Genomic DNA, 21,768 nt, shown 5'->3' with positions numbered 1-21,768 from the left:
CGTTGTTAAAGCAACACAAAACCGGCCTTACCATAGTATGATAATAATGTTACATTTAGTATTTTCATTCAGCAAACAGTGTAGTATAGCGTTAACGTTACGACAAAACGACATAACGTTAGCGTTAACGCTGTTAACGCTGTTAACTTCTATGCCTATGCTTTCCATGCTTTCAAATCGCCGCGCGGTAACGCGCCGTCTCCAGCCATTTCCATGAGGGCCAGGCGGCAGAGGAAAGGCGGTTTTGATCAGGGCGGTTTGGAACATGAAGTTCTCTTAATACATCCATGGCATGTTAGTGGTTGCTGGCTGCCCATATGAACACAGATTCTGCTCTGCCGCCAAACCAAGTGGAGTTCACTGTGCTGAACCTCTGACGGTAACCAGATATATGTGTGTACGGTTGTTCGTTACTAACAGCAGAGACGGTTTATTTTATTTTTGAACGGAAATTACGTGCCGTTACGTTACCGAGCTTGACGCTGGTCTGCTAACTTCTGTGTAGTCAGCCAACCGAAGCATGGGGTCCTCTGACTAACCGTGTTTTACTCACTAGGTTAGCTAAATGATTAAAATGCCGTGTCGAGGTTGATATTATGGTCGATATTTGCTTCTTAATGTCATTTATTTGATTTTATTAAAATTTAATTACTAGCCTGTGCGTAATAGCGAACTCGTCTCTGTATCCCTTATCTCATCGACCTGAACACTGCTAGCTATGATGTGATTATGAATAACAACCGTCGAGGGAAGTTATAATTGCCATTTTCACAGCTGAATGGCTACTATAGCAGCTTGTCTGCCTTCATTTGACGCCTGCATGCTGTTATTTCGATAGCCATTTGGGCTCCGCGTCGGGAGGAACCGTATATTCTTTGCGGAAATAACCGAAGTGATCGCATTCACTGCACCGTAGTTCACGTCAGAAAGATGTCTTTCTTCAATTTTCGGAAGATATTCAAGTTGGGCCCTGATAAGAAGAAGAAGCAGTATGAACATGTACATAGAGACGTTAACCCCGAGGAAATATGGGATATCATTGGGGAGCTGGGAGATGGAGCGTTTGGGAAAGTCTACAAGGTAATCTGTTAGATCCGTCTTGGGGTTTTCTAACCCATTTCTCAAGACAGGCTTTCGTTGTGTTTCATGTTGTTGCATGCAGGTCATGATACATTAATATGACAGCACAATCCTCGTTCAGGCCACATCCTCTATGCCACTAGACCCTCAGTTATTGCAATTTTATAGTGTCAAGTGCATGCTATGACAGCTTACTCATACTGTATTGTACTGCAACTATTACCTGCCTACAAACATCTTCAAGGTAAGGATGTAAAGAAACGTAACCTAGAACTGTGTGTAGTGACAGTTTAAGCTTACATCCTAAGTGTGTCAGTGTTATTTCCCATGTTTAAGATAGGCCCTGTTACATTAACAGGTTGTAAATATGACTTTGCCATGTCATTGAATTGCACTTGGCCTCATTCAAACTGTTGAAGGTGTGGTTCACCACCACAGAATAAACATGTTCTCACAAATGCCAAACTGGATTGTCTAATCTGGTTGCTCGGAGAGATCAGAGGACACAGATAAACAGTAAAAAAAAATAAAAATAGATATACTGTATATCTTGATAGCAGGTACCCTTAAAAGTCAAATGTGCTAGTAGTTTGTTTATGTCACACACTCAGTTTTACCAATACACACTGTACATTATACATGAGGTGGACACAATATCTGCATATAATTGATCATTATTATCAGATGATAAATGTTGATAGCTTAGTAGTTTAGTGGAAATAGTTTCACATGAAGCGCCATCTCTTCATCAGTTCAAGACTCTTTTATTGCAGTAACCCCCAGCTTTCTCTCTCTTTCTCTGTGGCTTATGTTGTCCCTTCCTGGAACTCTGGTGATCAAATAAAGCAGCTAATGGCCCAGTGAATATTCATTTGCAAGTCTTATTAGCTGATTAACTAACTGTGATGAAAGCCAGTGGACTTACATGCCTTCTCAGATGTAGACAAATATACTCTTCACAATGTATTGACTCCCTGTTACCACCAGTCTGTGGTTCCCACACATAGAGGTAGGACTTCTATAAACACAAACTACGTATTTCACCAGTTATTTCACAGGCTTTTGATGGCTGCCTCGTTTGGTTGGGGTGATGAATATTGCCAGCAAAGTGTGAATCGGCTGTTTAGAGAGTGAAAGACAGAAGAGTCCTCAACTCATACAGTATGCACATCAGCAAAAAAACAGGTTGTTTTGTGCCTTATTTTAGTAAAGAGACAGGCCATTTGTTTGGACAAACTGCTTATTAAATTCTGTTCGCACAGCTTGTCAGTTCACATAGTTAGATTGGCTTATGAGTGACAGAAATTCAGCCCTTCTGATCATTTTAACAATGTGCATGATTTGTTTTTATGGCACCCACAAACTCTCTCAATGATACCCTCAAAACAGTACAGAGTTTATCTAAGTGTTACATGTACATGTACATAATGACTGAAGGCCACAGGCTCCACTTGAATAGCTCAGTGGCAGACAAATTATCACTACCCTCTCCACCATGAAGCATATTATGTATTACTAATGGTCTGTGCTAGACAGGCGTCGGCCAGCACAAAGGGAAAAAGACAGGGAGTGTGTCAGGTCAGAACTGTGTAAATATAGTGTGTGACTCTCCCTCCCTTTTCTTTTTCCTTAACTCCCCAAGATTGTGTCTGTATCCATAAACATTAAGCCCAAAGCTGGCCTTAAAATAACTTCTCGGCTACTTTTTGACAGGGTGGGTGGTCATTTTTTGTATTAGTCTCTTTAGCACAGCCTAATCAGGAATGAAGATTTTAGGGATGTGTTACCTAGATGAGCATAAGCCATTTCCCTATTAAATTATAGATTTATTTAGTATAATCTCTAAATGACTGCCACTGTAACTTCACATGTGACTTTACAGTATGTGTATCAAAGTAAGAGGAAAGAAAGAAGTGAGGGGGGAAAAAGAAGAGGAGGAAGTGAGCAAGCTACACAAGATCAGCTTTTGTTAGAGTAGGTCAGAAGATGATCGGGCGTATTGTAAATATTTTTACTTCAAATGGTTGCTGTGGGGTTTTTTTCACAGTAGTGTTCCTTTTCCATATACAGTATAACAACATGTTATCATAAAGTTTCAATGAAATGTATTTATAGAGATGTGATCTTTTAGGTGCTGCACAAGCCATAAAGTGCTGCAATTTTCATTACTCTAGCTCCAAAATGGCTTTTGTCTTAAATGAAATTGTTAACGTTGATGGGTGTTCTTCCAAAATAGCCACTATACTGCACAGTCCCAGCAAAGTAAGCCAAGCTGATGGTTCTGTAGTCCAGCCAGCAATATTAGAAAAGAAATGTATTGATCAACATTCTCTACAAGCCTTTGTCGTCAATATTGCTTTCAGGCTCAGAACAAGCAGAATGGGACCCTCGCTGCTGCCAAGGTTATTGACACAAAGACAGAGGATGAATTGGAGGATTACATGGTGGAGATTGAAATTCTGGCCTCCTGCAACCACCATCACATCGTCAAACTGCTGGATGCCTTCTATTTTGAAGGCAAACTTTGGGTAAGTAAGCAAGTGCCTGACTTTTCTCGTGTGTTGCTGTTGATTTGAAGCCAAGGAGACACAGCGGCAGTGAACTAGTCACGCATGGAGAGACACAAATTCATCACAAGCCACTATTCGTTATGCTGGACTCTTACATCATTCGATTTAGGGATAATAACAGTGCATTTGTTCCCCATTGCCTACCTTTTGAAGAATTTAAAATTGACCATGTGACACAGTCAGGATTGTACAAGGCTAAGACTGCATGTTCGACAGCAGGATTGCCTGACCTCCCAGAGCTATTAGGTCAAAATCGTCCAGCTGAAGTCACGGGCATACTCCTTATTTTGACCTTACTCTTATCCCCCATAAATCTTAAGCAGGGGATATTGTTTCTTTATAGTGACAAAAGAGTAAAATTCTCTTTTTTTTCTAAATTCCCATTTTTTAAAGAGGCTGCTTCTTTATCAAGCTATTTTACTGTGAATATATATATGGTCAGTGGATCTCATTCTGTGTGCAGTAAGAGGCCCTAGAGCAATTAGGTCCTGGCAGGTGGTGTCATGTGGCTGTCCCTTGTGGACTGGCCACATCTATGGGAAGATAATTGAGTGGTTTTGGTGGCTGGAGAAAGTGCCTGAATAATTCAGAGCTGCATACAGGTTGTCCCTTCGGCCCCCGTCTTTAAGCAGAATGATTAATGTGTAACTGCTTATGCTGTGCACATGTTGAGTTAATGTATATTTTTTTCCACAAAAGATGAGTCAAGGAAAACATGTTGCTAAAAAAGAGAGGATTTATTCACATGCGTGTTGTTCAATTTAACCCGCGAGATTCCCATGGCACGGTAAATCGTAATGCAGAACAGAAACGGCCACTTGGTTTCTCCTCTTTGTTTGAATCCCTGAAAAGAAGGCAGTGCTCGGTTGTAGCTTTGATTGATTTTTGTCTATCATCTGATACTATGAGCTGCCAAATAACTGGCAAGTGCCAATATATATGAAGTGGTGATCGGACGGGTACATTACATCTGCTATTACAACTGAGGTCAGGAGCTGGTCCGTTTTACATCTCTATAACAGTATTAGGGGACGGCGTTATGTTCATCTAATGTACTGTGGCTCCACAGAGTTGCTCCATGACCTGGTGAATCCATAGTTCTCTTATTATTAGACAGCCAGTAATTCTGTTTAAGCATGTCAGAAGATTTGAGAAAGGAAATGCATCATTATGCTCAAGCCTAAACTCTTGATGTAGCTTTTAGTTGTATATTATTATAAGACAAGTGAAAGTAAATTTAAGTTCTTATGGTTTTAACTCCCTAGCATATTTCCTTTCACATCTTCCCTAAAAGAAATGGTATGGTTTAGATATGTATACGAAGAATATTTGTTTGTGGCAAGAATTAAACTGTCAATACACCAGAAATAAAATTTTGTGTACTGCACCTGACATCTTGACTTGAAAGGGAGTATTGGCTTTATGACGTTAACCCAAACGAGGAAATAATTTTTCATCAGAACTGAACGATGATGAAATATCCAGTATGTGAGTCGTAGAGACACACACGTTAAGCATTTACACTCTGAACAATAAGAACTTATTTTGTATAAATTGTTCTAACAGGATGAACTACACATCTTCTGCATACAAATCATGCTGTGTATTGCAAAGAAACTATAGGGAGAGGATCCTAGTCTCTGTCTCCAGCTTGCAACTGGAACCTCTACTGATGTTTCGCTCCGACAAGGAAACCGAGAGATTGTCCTGAAATGGAAAATAAAAGATCTGTCAATAGAGTTTGCTCGGTATAGCTGTTTAGTGTCCGATCGATTGTCTTCTTGAAATGTCTCCACAGCATAATCAATAACATAGAAAAGGGGTTCTGATGTCTTTCCTATAAAGGTCATGTTGTTTACCTACCTTGGATAACACAAGTTCTTGAGGGAAATTCTGTGCTATGAGAGGAGTTGGTGGCTTCACTGCATTACAGTACACATTACTTTTTGTTCTACTTTGTTTTACCGTTTCAGATTCTGATTGAGTTTTGTGCGGGTGGTGCAGTGGATGCCATCATGCTGGGTAAGTCCCCCTTTCATTGCAGGAAACAGAAAAAAAACACTATAAAGTGCTGGAGCTTTTTCTTTGCTCCATCCTCAAGTGCCAACTCTTTTTATTCCATCCAGAAGTCTCCTCTGCGGGATTGTTTTGCCTCTCCCCAGTTGGAGAGGCCATTCCAACTGTGTAATTATTGTAGCTCATATTTCAAGGAGTGGTTAGTCCACTTCTAATGCCTGCAGTTTCTCTCTCTTATTTTGAAGCTTGAAGAAACACCTCACCACTTTGTCGTATGTGTGCGTTACAAAGTGGATACAAATTAATACACTTCACTTTTGGATGATGTGTTCTGCTCTGTGGACTGACTCACCTAGAACCAATTCCTTCCCCCAGATTTATTTGATTCATGCATGCTGGCTGGTGTCAGGATGGAGTTTTGTCCTCCAGTTGCTATTGGATACCATCATGATAGATAGAGTTAGTTAGTTAGTTAACTTTATTTATCCCCGCGGGGAAATTAAGGTGTCTTTGCAGCCAGGTACTTAAATACAGTTACAACATAAAACACTACTATTAATACAGTACAATACATTAAAATACAATGCAGTGCAGTCACTATACCATACAAATGCACTTAAAAAGGAGGGATACAAATACAACTACAGTGGGACTGCATAATAAATGAGGTGCAGAGAGAACATAAGGCACATATATTAATGTGTTTATACACAATATACGCGTCCATTCCAACACAGCTCTACAGCCAGCATGTTGTCATGGCAACCGCCAGCATGCAGTTGTTGCATCAGGCGAGCCAATCACAAGTGAGGGGAGAAGGAATTAAACTTAAAAAGGAGGGATACAGATACAAGTAATTAATCTGTACTGGTAATGCAGACAAATAGTGGTCATCTAATAGGGGCAGATGAGTTATAGAGTTTAATGGCAGCAGGCAGGAATGATTTCCTGTAGCGTTCCTTTGAGCAGCGGGGTTGAATGAGTCTGTTGCTGAAAGTGCTCTTGAGTTTGTCTGGTGTTTTGTGTAGGGGGTGAGAGTCATGGTCCATAATTGCCCGCAGTTTTACCTGCATTCTGTGTCTGACCACCAGGCCATGATGTTAACATATCGAAAATGGCCCTGTCTGTGTTTGTAAAAGTGAATCACAAAAACTACGATAACCATAATCAATTATGAATTAATTGTGTGTATTTTGATCCACAGAACTGGAGAGGCCCCTGACGGAGCCCCAGATCCGTGTGGTGTGTCGGCAGACCTTGGAGGCCTTGTCTTACCTCCACGAGAACAAAGTCATCCACAGAGACTTGAAAGCCGGGAACATTCTCCTCTCCTTGGATGGAGAAGTGAAACTGGGTAAAAATCTATCCTCTTTTGCTGCTGAGTTTTCCATCATAATAGTTCTCTAAATTTGAAGGATTATTCAAATATTCGTGCTAAGGTACTCACTTCATAATACTGCACAGAACAATAGTTGATTCATTGTAGATTTCTCTCTGACATCCTTAGTGGTCACTCTGAACCTTCCTGCAGGGACACTAATAGGCTTACTGTTACAGGCTAATTAGTAAAGATCCCTTTGCCATCAGTGCTGTAGCAACCAGCTCAGCTATGTGACTTTGGGGATAGTGGTGCTCAGGACTGTGTTAACATATGATAAAACTGGAATGAGTCATTCATGCGGTGTCAAGTTAAAACATTTTAAAAAATGATGACGCTTTTTCTTTAGCGCCAAAGGAGAGACCTGCCTTTTTTTTTATACCACTTATGTGCTGGAGTTGGTGATACATGGAATTGGTTACATAATATTTCAGAAGTAAAAAGCATTTATGTTGCTGCTGTAGCATCCATAGCCGCTGGCTCCCTGATGATTCATGTTCTGTAGGCAGAGGGTCATGGCAAAGCCAGGCAAACAATACTTATCAAGCAGTTACCAGGGCCTTAATGATAGAGCTCTCTTTCCCTCTAATGTGTGCATACTGCTTAATGTAAGTGAGGGGAGAAAAAGAGAGAGCCGGACAAAATAATTTCACAGGCAACAGAACTACTGGGAGTGATGATAAGAAAGGGGTTTTCTGCCCACTTATGGGGTTCATATTTGAAAGCTTGAAGCAGGATAGTTGAGAAAGAATTCTGCTGTGGCAACTGTGTGGCTCTAGTAGAAATGTTATGTATGTTATTATTTGATATTATCTGTATATTCACTGTTTAATGCATAATGTGTCATTATACAGTTTGATTAACTGATGAAAAGAATCATAATTAATTTCTACTTTTAGCTGACTTTGGGGTGTCTGCTAAAAATACCAAGACGTTACAGAGAAGAGATTCTTTCATCGGCACTCCGTATTGGTGAGTCATGCAGCCTGCAGACAAGAGGACATTTACCCCTTTCTATCTGATAATTGTCCAAGCGTGTCTCACATCTATGATTTTTCTATGTCGTCATGGAATGTGTAAATGGAAAAGGCCTCTTTCAGCAATTTAGATGCACAGGGTTGGATGACCTCAGCTTGAAATACTGAATAGGCTTCCTATCTTTCAAATTCCAGACCGAAATGCACACACATACTATTTTATTGTCTTTTTACCCTTGAAGAGTGAAGATATCAAACATGCCTGAATGCACACATTCAAATCCACTGACTTCTAATTTTGCAGGATGGCCCCAGAGGTGGTAATGTGCGAAACTTCCAAGGACCGTCCGTATGACTTTAAGGCCGACATCTGGTCCCTCGGGGTAACCCTGATAGAGCTGGCACAGATTGAGCCACCCAACCACGAGATGAATCCCATGAGAGTGCTGCTGAAAATAGCCAAGTCCGAGCCCCCCACACTCATGCATCCCTCTCGCTGGTGAGATTAGAGCACTGATGATAACTAGAGACGTGGCACTGGAATGTTTCTGGTTTGGAGATAAGGATATGTTGACTCTTTAATGTGTGAAAGCTTGCTGAATTGTTAATGCTTAAAGGGGCCGTACTCGATATTCAGCACATTAATATAGTATATATAGTAGCTGATGGAGATCCTAATAAAATAAAATAAAATAAAAAATATAGCATCAAAAAAAAATAAATGTATGTAAAGATATAGTGGAGTAATGGCGTCCTGACCAGAGAGTGAAGTCACACTCCCTCTGTGTGTGTTGTAATCCAAGCTTCTCTGTTCTTTGTTTTGATAGCCGGTCGGGCTGCGTGTGCTGCATGTGGCCTTAAAAAAAACGTAGGTATTTCATGTATTGAGGGAATGGTCTGTGAGAGCCATGTGGAGACAATCCAACCTGCTGTTTGTTTCAGTATTTTGAGTACAGCCCCTTTAACTGAACGGCCACAGGGTAAGAATGGTATTTTTCACTTCCTCTGATCTATGGCCAACAAACTGATTCTGTTTTATTTATTCTTAAAAGGTCACCAGAATTTAACGACTTTCTGCGGAAAGCACTTGATAAGAATGTGGACAATAGGTGGGGCACATTACAGCTTCTACAGGTGAGCTGCCCGACTCCATTCACTCCCTACTGTTAACTCACAGTACGCAACCATCAACGTAGCCTACAACGTAGCTCAAAGAATGCATAAACACTTAAATAAAATCTTTGCTGTGAAGGATAAAGATGTATATTTCTTGTGTCCCTGTCAACCTATGTAGCATCCTTTTGTTACCAGTGTAACTGATAGCAGACCTCTCAGAGAGCTCATAGCCGAGGCCAAAGCTGAAGTCACAGAGGAGATCGAGGATAGCAAAGAGGAGGAGGAGGAAGAAGAGCCTGATACACCTTTGGTATGTAGTTTTATTGGTGTATGTGTATAACAAACATAATAGAACTCAACAAAATATATAATTGAAATGATGCATCAGCGTTAAGAGTTGTTGATATCTTTGCAAATGACATATTTTTATTTTTGATATATTTTTCTAACTGTTGGCTCAGGCGGCTCCTGGGCACAAGCGAGCGCCATCAGATGCCAGTGTGGCCAGCTCAGAGGACGACAAAGTCCCACCAACTCCTTCCACGCTGGAATCTGTTACAGAAAAGACGGAGGCTGAGCGTGCTGAGGACCGGACAAGTGATAAGCTCTCTGATGAAGGACTTGGAACAAGTGAGGTAGACAAGACAGAGGAGGAGAAACTCAACGAGGTGTCTGATGCCAGTAATGAAGACCTGGCCCCTGGGGTAATGGAGCCCACCAAGGACTTTATCTCACAAGATCCTAAAGAACCTACTAAACCAGAAGATGCTCAAGCTGAAGAGATTCCTGCTGAGCCTGTAGTATCACAGCCAGAAGAACCTGTAGACCCAGTGGATACACAAGAACTTGTCACAGATGGTCAAGAAGTAGAGGAACAGAAGGAGACAAAGGAAGAGAAAATGCAGGATGAACCTACCCAAGTAATACAAGAAGAAAGAGAGCCAGAGGAGGTGAAAATAGAGGTAGAAAAAGAAGATGATACAAAAGAATCCTTAGAATCACAAGAGCAACCTGAAGATACACCAGAAGAACCAGAATCCACATCAGGAGAAGTGGCACAGGCAGAAGAAGAAAGCAAAGAGCCAGGTGAGGAAACGCCTCAACATAAAGTGACAGAGGACAGAATAGAAGACACAGCTAATGGCACAGTCCTAAATACAGACACACAGAATATAGAATCAAATGTAGTGGACACAAACATAAATGGAGACACAGACACAAAGTCGAGCGTAGGTGAGTCGTCAGCTGAGGTGTTGTTGGAGAAGGAGGCCATAGAGAGTCAGCCAGACGAAAAGCCTGAAGATGAGGCCATTAACGAGGCAGAGCAGCCTGGACAAGATAATCAGACCAAGGGGGAGGTTGATCTGGAGGAACAGGCCCCAACTGAATCCAAAAATGGAGTCAGTGATGAAGCCAAAGACACTTCTGATGATTCAGAACAAGTGATCCCATGTAAGGAAAGTCCTGTGAAGGAAGATGAGGAGAAAGCTACTCACGCAGATGAGAGCATTTCCCAAGATACTGTCTCCGTCCCGGAGAGTGAAACCGATTCAGAAAGCAAGATTGAGCATGGAAGCCCTGCTGTGATCAAGCCGGATTTGGAGAAGGACTCTGACTCTGGAAGCAGCTCTGCTACTGATAGCAACAGTCTTGACCTCAATCTGTCCATCTCCAGTTTCCTGTCCAAGAGTAAGGAAGGGGGCTCTGTGTCTATGCAGGTATTATAATCTGTACCTCAAGTACAACCACAGTTGTTAAATTATCAACACTATTATGAATATTTGAGCCTCCCAAAACCTCTCTGTTTCATTTGTAGGAGTCAAGGCGTCAGAAGAAGACTCTGAAGAAGACACGTAAGTTCATGGTGGATGGCGTGGAGGTCAGTGTGACAACATCAAAGATAGTGACAGATAACGACGCCAAGAGCGAAGAGATGAGGTTCCTGAGGTACGTCTGTTTCCAACCTGCTTACTGTACTGTAGGTCTAAATATGTGACACGGCCTATTTAGCATGCCTGCTTTAAATAGTTCTCGTTCATTTCACAACTCCCACAGTTTTACAAATGCCAGATGGGTTATCCCCCGTGATGATTGCTGCATTATGTTACTGTCATCTCCCATGCTGCCTTTTTAAGACTTGAGACCTGCTGCTCTGAATGTTTACATAAGTGCTTGCTGACTATTTGCTGTTGGGTTCATGTCCTTATGTCAGTAATGCACAAAGTTAACATGTATCAATTTAACAAATACTGATTCAGAAATGAGGAGACCAGGACCATTTAAAGTAACTATTAAATATAGTGGTAGACTCATATTTTTATCAATCTTAAAATGCAGATAAGAAAGAGGAAAAAAAAAAAAACATCTCAGAAATGAAAAATAAATGTTTTTGTGAAAAACATTCAACATCATCAATGACTCAATAACTATTGAATTTGAGATGAGTAAATATGGTGGCACCCTGACTTGACTGTTTGGTGTGTGGTTTCCTCAGGCGGCAGGAGTTGAGAGAGCTGCGCCTCCTGCAGAAAGAGGAGCAGAGGGCCCAGCAGCAGCTAAGCAACAAGCTGCAGCAGCAGAGAGAGCAGATCTACCGCCGCTTTGAACAGGAAACTACTGTGAGTCAGTTTGTTCATACCGCAGTTATGTGATGTTATTCTATTTGGCCAACTCCTAGGAAACGAGCTGCTTCATCTCAAAGTAGATCTCAATCTGACGGAGGGACTTGCATGAAGGATGCAGCCAGACACCAGTCTGTCACTATCACTTACAGTAGCATTTACTCATTTAGAATTTCTACTGTGAAGCGGAAATTGTCTTCTATTCAATGATGTAACTTTAATTTGAGTCCGTCTTATAGCCAGGTTGAAATGACGCCATACAGATGTCTTACACAGTTAATTTCCCTCTCCCTCTTTAAGCAATAAAGGTCTGGGTGTTGATCTATGTTAATCTTTTGATATTGGATCACATATAAACTCTTAGGGCCCTATCTTGTACCCGGCACAGCACAGCGCAAAGCCCGACACAAGTGTCTTTGCTAGTTTAACCGACAACTGCAAGCAAATGCACCTGTGCCCATGTGCGTGCCGTATTGCTATCTTGAGGCAGCGGGAAGTGATGGCGCCATTGACCAAGAAAAAACTGGCCTAAAGTCAATAGCGCAGCATTTCATTGTTATTTTAACAGCAAATTAGTAAAATGCGCCTAGGCATATGCACAGCGCGCACACACTATGCTTGTTACACACACAGGGAAGCGCAGCAGCACACAAACATGCAAAAGATTACAAATAAAAATATTACGGTGCAAATCCGCCATCATAATAGCAATGCGCCAAGGTACAAATGCGCCTGGCTTTTAAAGGGAATGGGAGATGACACTCTGATTGGTTTATTGCATGTTACGCCCAATACACACCTATGAATTAATGAAGACACTAAGTACAACCCTTTTGAACCATGCTTCCGGCGCACGGAGCCTTTTTTCCGCCTTCAAACTAGCAAAAGTGGATTTGGACACGCCCTAAACGCACCTGCGGCATGCGCTTCACACCGTTCGCTTAGATCGTTAAAATACGGCCCTTATAGTCATCATGTCAGGCTGATGCCAGTTTCTGCCAATTCTGTTTGTGCAGGCTAAGAAGCGTCAATATGACCAAGAAGTGGAGAACCTTGAGAAGAAGCAGAAGCAGACCATTGAGCGACTGGAACAGGATCACACCAGCCGTTTGCGAGACGAAGCCAAGCGCATTAAAGCGGACCAAGACAAGGAGCTCTCCAAGTTCCAAAACATGATGAAGAACCGGAAGAAAGAGGTACGGTGTTGCATGACTGTTTCTGCATGGAAGTGCCTTTAGTGGGCTGACTAGCTCCTAACTGGGGGAGCTCAGGGTCGTAAGCATTTGCATGTCATAAATTACGAGCTGTTAAATGGCGCATGTGTTTAACAACTTAGCTGGTGGTGGCATACTTGGCTGTGTCATATTAATCCTACGGGAGTGGTGTGCCTTGCTGTTCTAGTACTGTATGTGTGCAAATGATAGCAACAGATAGACTGTGCTATCTTTCTCCTAGATGCTGCTAGCTCCATGTTGTTGTATCCATTATTCATCTGCCCTGAGGCTTCCGGTTGCCTCCTAAGCAGTACTGTGCTAATAAGTGTATTTGTTATTTTTAGAGAAAAATGTATTACAAGTTCAGTCTTAGGCTAAAAATATAACCTTATCATGATAGTGTGCTGGGCTTATGTAAATATATGTTATGTATTTATTAGTATTTTAATGCCTCTCTCTGCTTGACAGTCTTAAATGCTTCGTTGGATGTTTTGAGTGTGCTTGCTGTTTTTGTGTTTCGCTTTATGCAGCTTTTTTATGGCAACAGTGCCAATTGGCATCCATAGTGTACTTATGATGCCTGGTGGTGGTTGTGCTACCCGCAATTTGCTTTCTGGGCATAGAGTATATTTTTATTGTACCTAAAAATATTATTGCAGGTTGGCTTAAAGTGGTTGCTACAGTTCTCAGTTATGTACTTTGTTGTGGTTGTTTAGCTGCAAAAATATAAGCTATTGCCTATTGATGAAATGCATATTTTTAAATTCTTTTTGCTATTTGCAATGTTGTGTTTTTATTGAAAATGTACTGTTATTGTGTATTTAACTAACCATGTCTTTTGTATGAGTGTGTGAGGTGGCTTCGTCATGGGATGGCCAACTTTTGAAGATTTTTCCGAGTGGTGTTGGGCTCATTTGGGGAAATGATAAAAGCCTTGCATCAGAGTAACTGATATGGAATCATCGTTTATGTGTATATTCAAGGATTTCTTTGTCATATACATCAAAAGGCCACCAGTGCCTTTCCATACAACGAAAAACTTTCAAAGTATACACAGTATACAATCGCTATCACACAGAGTTACACACACACAGTGTTGAAGTATAAACAAGTACATAAAAAAGGAAACAAGTAGACTCGGATACAACAGAAAACACAGCAGTAGTGTTAAAAGCTGAGTCTATGAACAGCAACCTGTCTTAGAACATCTTGAAAGTAAGAACCTAAGCCAGAGTGCAGGACAAAAGAAACAGCATCATATACACATCTATTCAGCCGATAAGCAAACTGAAGTGGGTTAAGGGTACCTGGTAAGGTATTACATATGAAGGTTTTACCAGTTTTCAGGGGGAGAATTTCATTATCACCGAAGTCGGAGCAACTAGACTGTAGTCTTCAAGACCAGTGACAAAGAGTTCTGCAATGGTTTGGTTCCTTAGGTACAGGTGTGATCAGTCTTCTTTAAAAGCAGGCAGGAACCAACAAGACGTGAATTATGTAGTTTGGCGTGGTGCATGAGTGAAGTGTAATCTGCATTCAGTTATAAATCGAGAGCTTTTGAGCAGTCCACATTCAGAGGTCGTAGATGATTCCAACTCAGTTACTCTTTTTTAACTTCTGGAGGCAAAATAATTATCTTGATGGCTGTGGGACTTAATTGAATGCAAAGTAATACACAAGGAGCTGTTTTTGAGACTAACATCTTCTGCCATGTATCTTTCCTTTGACAAACTCATGACTTGGTTTTGACTTGTGCAGTTCAAACTTACAGTTCTGATGTGCTACTAATCAAAGAAGCCTGACTGACTAGTTCAAAGGAACGTCAGACGCAGGTCATGGGAATTAAGCATGCCGACTTTAAATCAATTACTGGCTGGGTGCAGTATCTCTCCTCTCAAAGTGGGCCGTGCATGTCTTCTGCTGTTGTTGGCCAGCTTTGTTAGATTTTCAGAATATACAGCATCATCCAGTTTCTGCACATACACTGTAGGTCAAACAGGAAGTTGGACAGTCACCCAAACATATGAGAAAAGAGCTCATAAAACGTGTAAAGGAGGACCTATCGTTACTTAAGACCGCAGAGGTAAACCATCACCTGCTGTCTCTTACTCTGTGAATGAGTAAGATTACTTTCTCTCTGTCTCCTTTCCCTCTTCCCCTATCACCTGATTCATTCTTGTAAAGTATACACATGCACACAAACACTAAGAATTGCTGTGTCTGTAATCGCTTCGTATCGTTGGACTAAAGATATTTGTCAACCGCCACATTTTACCATACCATTTAAATATATGTGGTGGTATTAAGCCGTCATGGGCAAAGAGGCAACTTAATGAGCAGCACTGTTTTATGGCTATATTGGATTCACAGAATTGTTGGATCAATGTGATTAAGTACGTTGATGTACTAAAGTGACATACATTCTCTGGTTCTGACTTTCTTAGATGTAAATATTTGCCGTTTTTCTTCGTCCACTTTGATATTAAAATGAATATCTTTGGAAATGGTGGGGATTTTCCACTCATTTCTAACATTTTATAGACCAAATTAATAATCGATAGTGAAAATAATTGTTAATTCCAGCCCTAAAAAAATTATACATACTGTGATAAGTTAGATATGTTTTTTTTAAATAGCCCACAACAGAACAAAACATCCTTAGCATGTGTACTACTACAGCTGAACATCCCACAATGCAATTCTTTAACTTTTCTCCTGAGATTACTAAAATGGAAATCACAGTTATGTCACTAACACACTCGTCAGTGGTGATGCAATATGATGATGATGATGATTCATAAGTGTCCACTTTCTATTTACTACTTACCATAGAGGACCTTTGAGTGTTTACCGTGTAGTGAATTAATGAACGAGGGAGCGATTGCGGACACAGCTTTTGTTTCCACAGTAGACATCTGTCCTGAAAGCCCTTTCTAAACTTTGTTTTCCTGTGCATCTTTTATGCATTAGACATGAGTCGCCGTGGACAAAGGCCTTCTTTTGTGTGAAAGATAACTCGTAGATTCTTAACACTCCATGAGCCAGTAGCATGGAAAGTAACAAAACGTTTTTGTTTTTTTGCAAGCTGGACTCAAGTGCTGCTTTTCAAGCATGAGAAGACGAAACGTGTATTAATAACTAATCAATTGACTTCCTCTTGTCAACATAACATTTATCCAAACTGTACTGTGCGCCTTAAACTCACCGATATTCCCAATGTCGGAAATCTCGTACATAACTTAGGAAGAATCCGTGTATGTGTGCTGGTGTGTGTGTGTGTGTGAGAGAGATCCTCAGCCTGCTGTGTGCTGTCTGTCCCTGATCTGGACGAGTGCGCTGTGTGCTCTCCTCCACAGGCAGTGGCCCAGGTTATGATACAGTCTTTTCAGTTGTCCTCATGTGCACTCTTCAACGCTCAGATGCAGGATGTAAGTCCCCCCTCCCTTCCCCTTTCTCTCCGTCTCTGGCCCATACTTAGATGTGCGAAGTGAAAAGATAGTCTGTAATGGTTCAGTTTTAAGAAGGACACATGTAAGAATGGACGGTGTTGTTTTATTTGAGTGTTGTCATCACTGTGTTTGTGCAGTGGTTCTCTCTTCCTCTCCTGCTCAGTATTTTCCCTCCAACAATCCACACATTTTCTACATCTAGTCTGTGTATTTCATATAGTATTTATATTTTATTACATCGTTACATTAAGTCTGGACGTAAACAGTGCTCTTTCCCAGAGGTGGTGTAGTTGTTGATTTCCTTCCGTCTTGATCCATGTTTGTCTCAGTCAGCTGAGGTCCAAACATAAACCGACTGCCTTACAGGATGGATGTAAAAGTCACTTGTATTGTGCATAATTTGGTTACAGTATCACCTTTTTAGCCATCTCAGTTTAGATTCAGCACTAAAATAACAATGTTATCTGTTGTAGGTTTTCTACAGTGAATTCTGTATAATCAATTATGCTGAATCATAGTGGAGTAATAGCAGTATGTAACCGACAATTTGCCACCAGCTAGGTAGACGAAATCTCAATTTGAAATTATGTAAAGATAAAAAAAAGAAAATGAAATGGATAATTCTTCATTAAGTAATGAGTCATGCATAATGTAGGCTGAGCTCTGGACGATGTGAACGTCAATGTCCATGTTGTCTCACATAAAACTGTGAATCTAAATCTTTACTAAACTGTTTCTCTCTTCACCTTCATTGTGGATCCTTGCCATCCATGATCTCTTGAGTGTCTCCTCTACTGATTCCAGTTGATGATGTGGCATCTTAGTGCGCTGTGTTGTTCTGAACTTGAAGTGGATGGCTTGACTAGATTATATCATTTAATTTTAGGCTGATACTTAAGATGCATTTGACACTGTATTGTGCGTTCTCTCTTAGCTCTTTGCAGTCCCTCTGTATGATCCCCTTGGCTTCCTCTCACTGCTCTCCTTCTCTCTGGCGCCTCAGGAGCAAGAGTTCCTACAGAAGCAGCAGCAAGACCTGGACGGAGCTCTGAAGAAAATCATCCAGCAGCATAAACTGGAGATCACCACTATTGAGAAAGACTGCCTAAACCACAAGCAGCAGCTGATGAGAGGTAAGAGATTGAGGAGGAACTACTTGACAGTTGAAATCAGCCCCTTTACTACAACGGCACATCTTTGCATTACTGCTTCCAATACCAACTTCTAAAGCATACCATAGTTGTTTCAATTTATTTATTTCAGTGTGATATGAAAATCAGATTGTGGCGACTGAGACATGCAGTCATTCATAGGAAATATCACGTACCTTTATTTTCGTCTGTGTTTTCATTGTTGCATAGTAAAGCTGGTGAAAGAATAGATTTATTTGAAGAATTCTGTTGTGGTGCGTTCATGTGCTACTGAGAAACATGGCGACGCTTTATGGTTCTGACTCCTCACAACACCGCTCAGCGCACCACATCAGCAGACTTTGTTATCAATCCATGCTTAGACTACGTTTCAAGCAACTAACTGAGCTCAAACATCCTGTGTAAGTTTCAAGTTTCATAACGGACATACATGAAACCAACAATAGCCTCAAAGGTAGAAAAAATGTTGTCTCAACTAATAAAGGGACTGTATGCCATGAAGCCAACAGTGTGTAAATACTGACTATGACATGTAGACATGTTACAGCTTGTCCAACTTGCTGACAGTGTTTCCTGTCTGTTTTGCTTTCATCGCTCTACTTGTCACAGTGTACATGTTGTTTAATCCCACTTAACCTGGCCTTGCATGGTGTTTTTGTGTGTGTGCACATATGTTTTGTAGCTCGAGAGGCGGCCATGTGGGAGTTGGAGGAGCGCCACCTGCAGGAGAAGCACCAGCTGCTGAAGCAGCAGCTGAAAGACCAGTACTTCCTACAGAGACACCAGCTGCTGAAGAGGCATGAGAAGGTAAGAGCTTGGAGAGAAATCTACTCAGACAAATGTACATAGTCTTATTTTAAACAATGCAGCTGAACTCCAAACTGTGTGTGTGTGTGTGTGTGTGTGTGTGTGTGTGTGTGTGTGTGTGTGTGTGTTTTATAGGAGATGGAGCAGATGCATCGCTACAACCAGCGGTTGATAGAGGAGATGAAGAACAAACAGACTCAAGAGAGGGTTCGTCTGCCCAAGATTCAGCGCAGCGAGGCCAAGACTCGCATGGCCATGTTCAAGAAGAGCCTCCGCATCACCGCCACTGCAGCTGTCACGCCCGAGCAGGAGAGAGAGCGGATAAAACAGGTAACCGACACTGTGGATTCATGCTGTTGTTTTACCATTTCTACTTGCATCACATTTAAGGAGAAGTGACTGAGCACGCATGGTCTTTTTTAGCAACACTATGGCATACAGTCACACCGAGGATCAGCCCAAAACAAACACTCCTAATTATCCCAGCCCAGTCACTATTTCACCAGCTTCACTGGCCCCATCCTCCTCAAAATGCTGTTTCAATTTAGTTTTGTTCAGATAAGACCAGTGGAGGAACGCTTAAACATTGTAAAAAAAAAAAAAAAAAATAATAATGATCAAGAATCATCAAGAAGTAGATGGTAAAAATAGGGTGTTCCAGAAAAGTATGATTTTTTTGTCCTTGCAATCAGTGTAGTACATGTTTGAAATGGACCGCTCCGTGGCCGCGTCTCTAACTTGTCCTTCTGCATAATGACCACTCTATGGGCTACCACTGCCTGTAGCATGAGCAGACCACCTTTCAAAACCACCTATCTGCAATAAAGACATATCACTTAATAGCTTTGTTTGGGTTTGAGTCGCTGTTACAGTTGTGCTGTTGTATTTTTGTCGCCGTGGTCCAGTTTGCTTCTCAGGAAGACAAGAGGCAGAAGAACGAGAGGCTCCATCAACACCAGAAACACGAGAACCAGATGAGGGATCTGCAGCTGCAGTGTGACTCAAACATCAGGGAGCTGCAGCAGCTGCAGGTGAGGCCACAGCACACACACACACACACACACACACACCCACCCTAAATCATAAATAGTGCAATGTGCTTATAAAAGAATAATTGGGAGGAAAAAAAAGTAAGAGGAAATGATTTTGATCTTAGCACAGTGTGCTGGGAAAAAATGGTCAATTAAAATAACAAAAGCAAAGAGACCTAAGTCTATTCAAGTGCAGATAAAGTAGGTAGAGCACAGGAGGTGTTATTTATTAATCCGGCACATTAATCCTGAAGCCCCATGTGTTAACCCACATTTTCTTTCAGAATGAGAAATGCCATCTTCTGATTGAACATGAGACCCAAAAGCTGAAGGAGCTGGATGAGGAACACAGCCAAGAGATAAAGGAATGGAGAGAGAAGCTAAGACCCAGGAAGAAGGTATATTTATTTATCCATTTACTCTTCATGTGCCTCTCGTACAGACTCCCTCTACAGTCAGGAGTATGAATGTCTCTGATTCTCAGATTTGTTTGTGATATAACCGTCACAGTGGTTTACTCAGTTGTTTGTATCTGCTGCCCCCTGCAGGCGTTAGAGGAGGAGTTCACACGGAAGCTCCAGGAGCAGGAGGTCTTCTTTAAGATGAGCGGCGAATCCGAATGCCTTAACCCCACCACCCAGAGTAGAGTATCCAAATTCTACCCCATCCCAAACCTGCACAACTCTGGATTATAGCCTTGTGTCTGTCTGTGCTACAAAACAGACTTCTATCTAACTTGGCTGCGCTCACTGACTCATCCTGGTAGAGTGACTTCATTTCTCAAACCGCTTAGATTCCACCGTTAGTGAGCATGACATGCCTACACACTGTTCCCCCACTTAATCACATTTTTCTCAGCTTGTTGAGGAATGTCCAATGATAATAATATGCACTTTTTTGAGCATGTTGAAATTTTAAAAGCCTGCAGTTGGTAGTGAAGGCCAATCATGTTTATCAGATTATTGTAAGCACAGCCTACTGCAGTATGAATGATCTCTAGTGCCTCATATGTTGATTTCATTTCTGCATTTAGGCCCCTCCCTGTGTTTTACAGTAAATACGGTGCCCTCTGAAAGTCTTGCACTTAAATAACTAGTTATCATTTTCACCCACAATCACAAGATGTTGAGAGATTATTTTAATCATTTCACATGTACTGGTGATAAAGACGACTCTTGAGATCTTGCGTTGCTGCATGTAAGGTAGAGCTGGTTCAACGGAGATGTACTGTTGAGTTAAACGAAAAAGTCTGTAGTTGTAAGACTTTATGTCAAAAACAGTGCCATGTTGAAATCATAAGGCTACGAGTTAAAATGAAAAGGAATGTACTGTGTTGTCAATGAGTGAAATGTTACATGCGTGTACCTACATATGAAGTTCAATCGGATACTGTGCTTGTCATGAGGGTTTTACAGTGTTGAGAACTAGAATATATCTATTGCTTTAGCACATTATTTCATTTAGGTGCTGTACTCCCACTTAGTTAAACACAGAGTCCTGGAGAATGAAGAAATACATTTGTATGTGTATATATAGAAAATTGATCACCTTGACATTAAACCTAAAGGAATGTAAAGCTGTTGATTTGCACTGTTTTGCCACATGAGCTAAAGAAAAAATATGCAGTAGTAAAACTGTCGATGTAATTTTGACAGCGAGTCACCTTGGTCTCATCCAAGCCTGTTCAAACTCCAAACTAATCTTTTATTTTTATTTTGACTTATAATTTAACCGTTGTTTTAAAAAAAATGCCCTTAAGTATTTTATGATCACATCTAGTTTTCTAAACTTGTATTCCTGATATATCGATGCTGTAATCGCTCTTTTCTGTGAGCTTTTTGCTCTTGTTAAAACCTGTGTTGTGTGAAAGGTAAAACGCTGTATCTGTAATTTTAATGTGTGAGGCGACGTCCTTCGCTGTATTTCAGTAGCAAAAGTATTGATGGTCCACAAGGAGATTTCAATTTACCTAATTAGTTTATTTTGTCGCTGCATATCATCGAAACATGTTCTAATTTCCGTATGCTGACGTTGACTAAGTGTTTTGTGATGAATGCTGGGTTTTTATTGGGGTTAATGGACATTACACCATACACCCCATAGATTTTAAATATTTTTTTATTTTAAGTTACAGCATTTCAATAAGTTGACATTCTACCACAATGAATATTCCTTTTGATGTCAGATCAAATGTATTTAAAGTGTCTTTATAAATTGATTTTTTTTGTTGTAAATAAAATATTGACTGTTTTTTTTGTTTGTTTTTTTGTTTTGTTTTTTACATTTTTGTGTCTGTAAACACTTTGAGTGAAGATCAAGACTCACAAGTCCAAAAATAGATTTATTTGTGTGTCTTTA

The 21,768-nt window shown here is 40.9% G+C and overlaps 1 protein-coding gene across 5 annotated transcripts; it reads left to right on the top strand.

Annotated features, from left to right (window-relative positions):
• Positions 1-277: 277 nt before the first annotated feature.
• On the top strand, positions 278-21,660 carry slka (STE20-like kinase a). 5 transcript variants are annotated; one of them, XM_078272720.1, is made up of 20 exons: positions 278-379; positions 3,444-3,608; positions 5,624-5,672; positions 6,871-7,020; positions 7,944-8,016; positions 8,326-8,520; positions 9,074-9,155; positions 9,316-9,447; positions 9,599-10,855; positions 10,954-11,084; positions 11,632-11,755; positions 12,775-12,954; positions 14,963-15,055; positions 16,329-16,400; positions 17,425-17,554; positions 18,255-18,379; positions 18,515-18,709; positions 19,285-19,410; positions 19,695-19,808; positions 19,959-21,660. In XM_078272720.1, the coding sequence occupies exons 1-20, from the start codon at positions 293-295 to the stop codon at positions 20,103-20,105; spliced, it is 3,627 nt and encodes a 1,208-aa protein (XP_078128846.1). In that variant the 5' UTR covers positions 278-292; the 3' UTR covers positions 20,106-21,660. The 5 variants fall into 5 exon arrangements, with proteins under 5 accessions (XP_078128846.1, XP_078128845.1, XP_078128848.1 ...); XM_078272719.1 differs by lacking the exon at positions 278-379 and adding an exon at positions 474-1,080; XM_078272722.1 differs by lacking the exons at positions 278-379; positions 14,963-15,055 and adding an exon at positions 475-1,080.
• The last annotated feature ends 108 nt before the right edge of the window (positions 21,661-21,768 follow it).

Source organism: Sander vitreus, chromosome 17 (genome assembly GCF_031162955.1).
Source record: "Sander vitreus isolate 19-12246 chromosome 17, sanVit1, whole genome shotgun sequence".
Lineage (NCBI taxonomy): Eukaryota > Metazoa > Chordata > Actinopteri > Perciformes > Percidae > Sander > Sander vitreus.
Note: the sequence above shows the minus strand (reverse complement) of the source record. Positions and strands in the feature narration are given on the sequence as shown.

Bases quoted from the DNA above. Each gene is read 5' to 3' on its own strand.
- slka (XM_078272719.1), top strand. From the start codon at position 931: ATGTCTTTCTTCAATTTTCGGAAGATATTCAAGTTGGGCCCTGATAAG. The intron at 9,156-9,315 runs GTGAGCTGCCCG...CAACCTATGTAG, and splicing joins GCACATTACAGCTTCTACAG to CATCCTTTTGTTACCAGTGT. The intron at 15,056-16,328 runs GTAAACCATCAC...TCTCCTCCACAG, and splicing joins CGTTACTTAAGACCGCAGAG to GCAGTGGCCCAGGTTATGAT.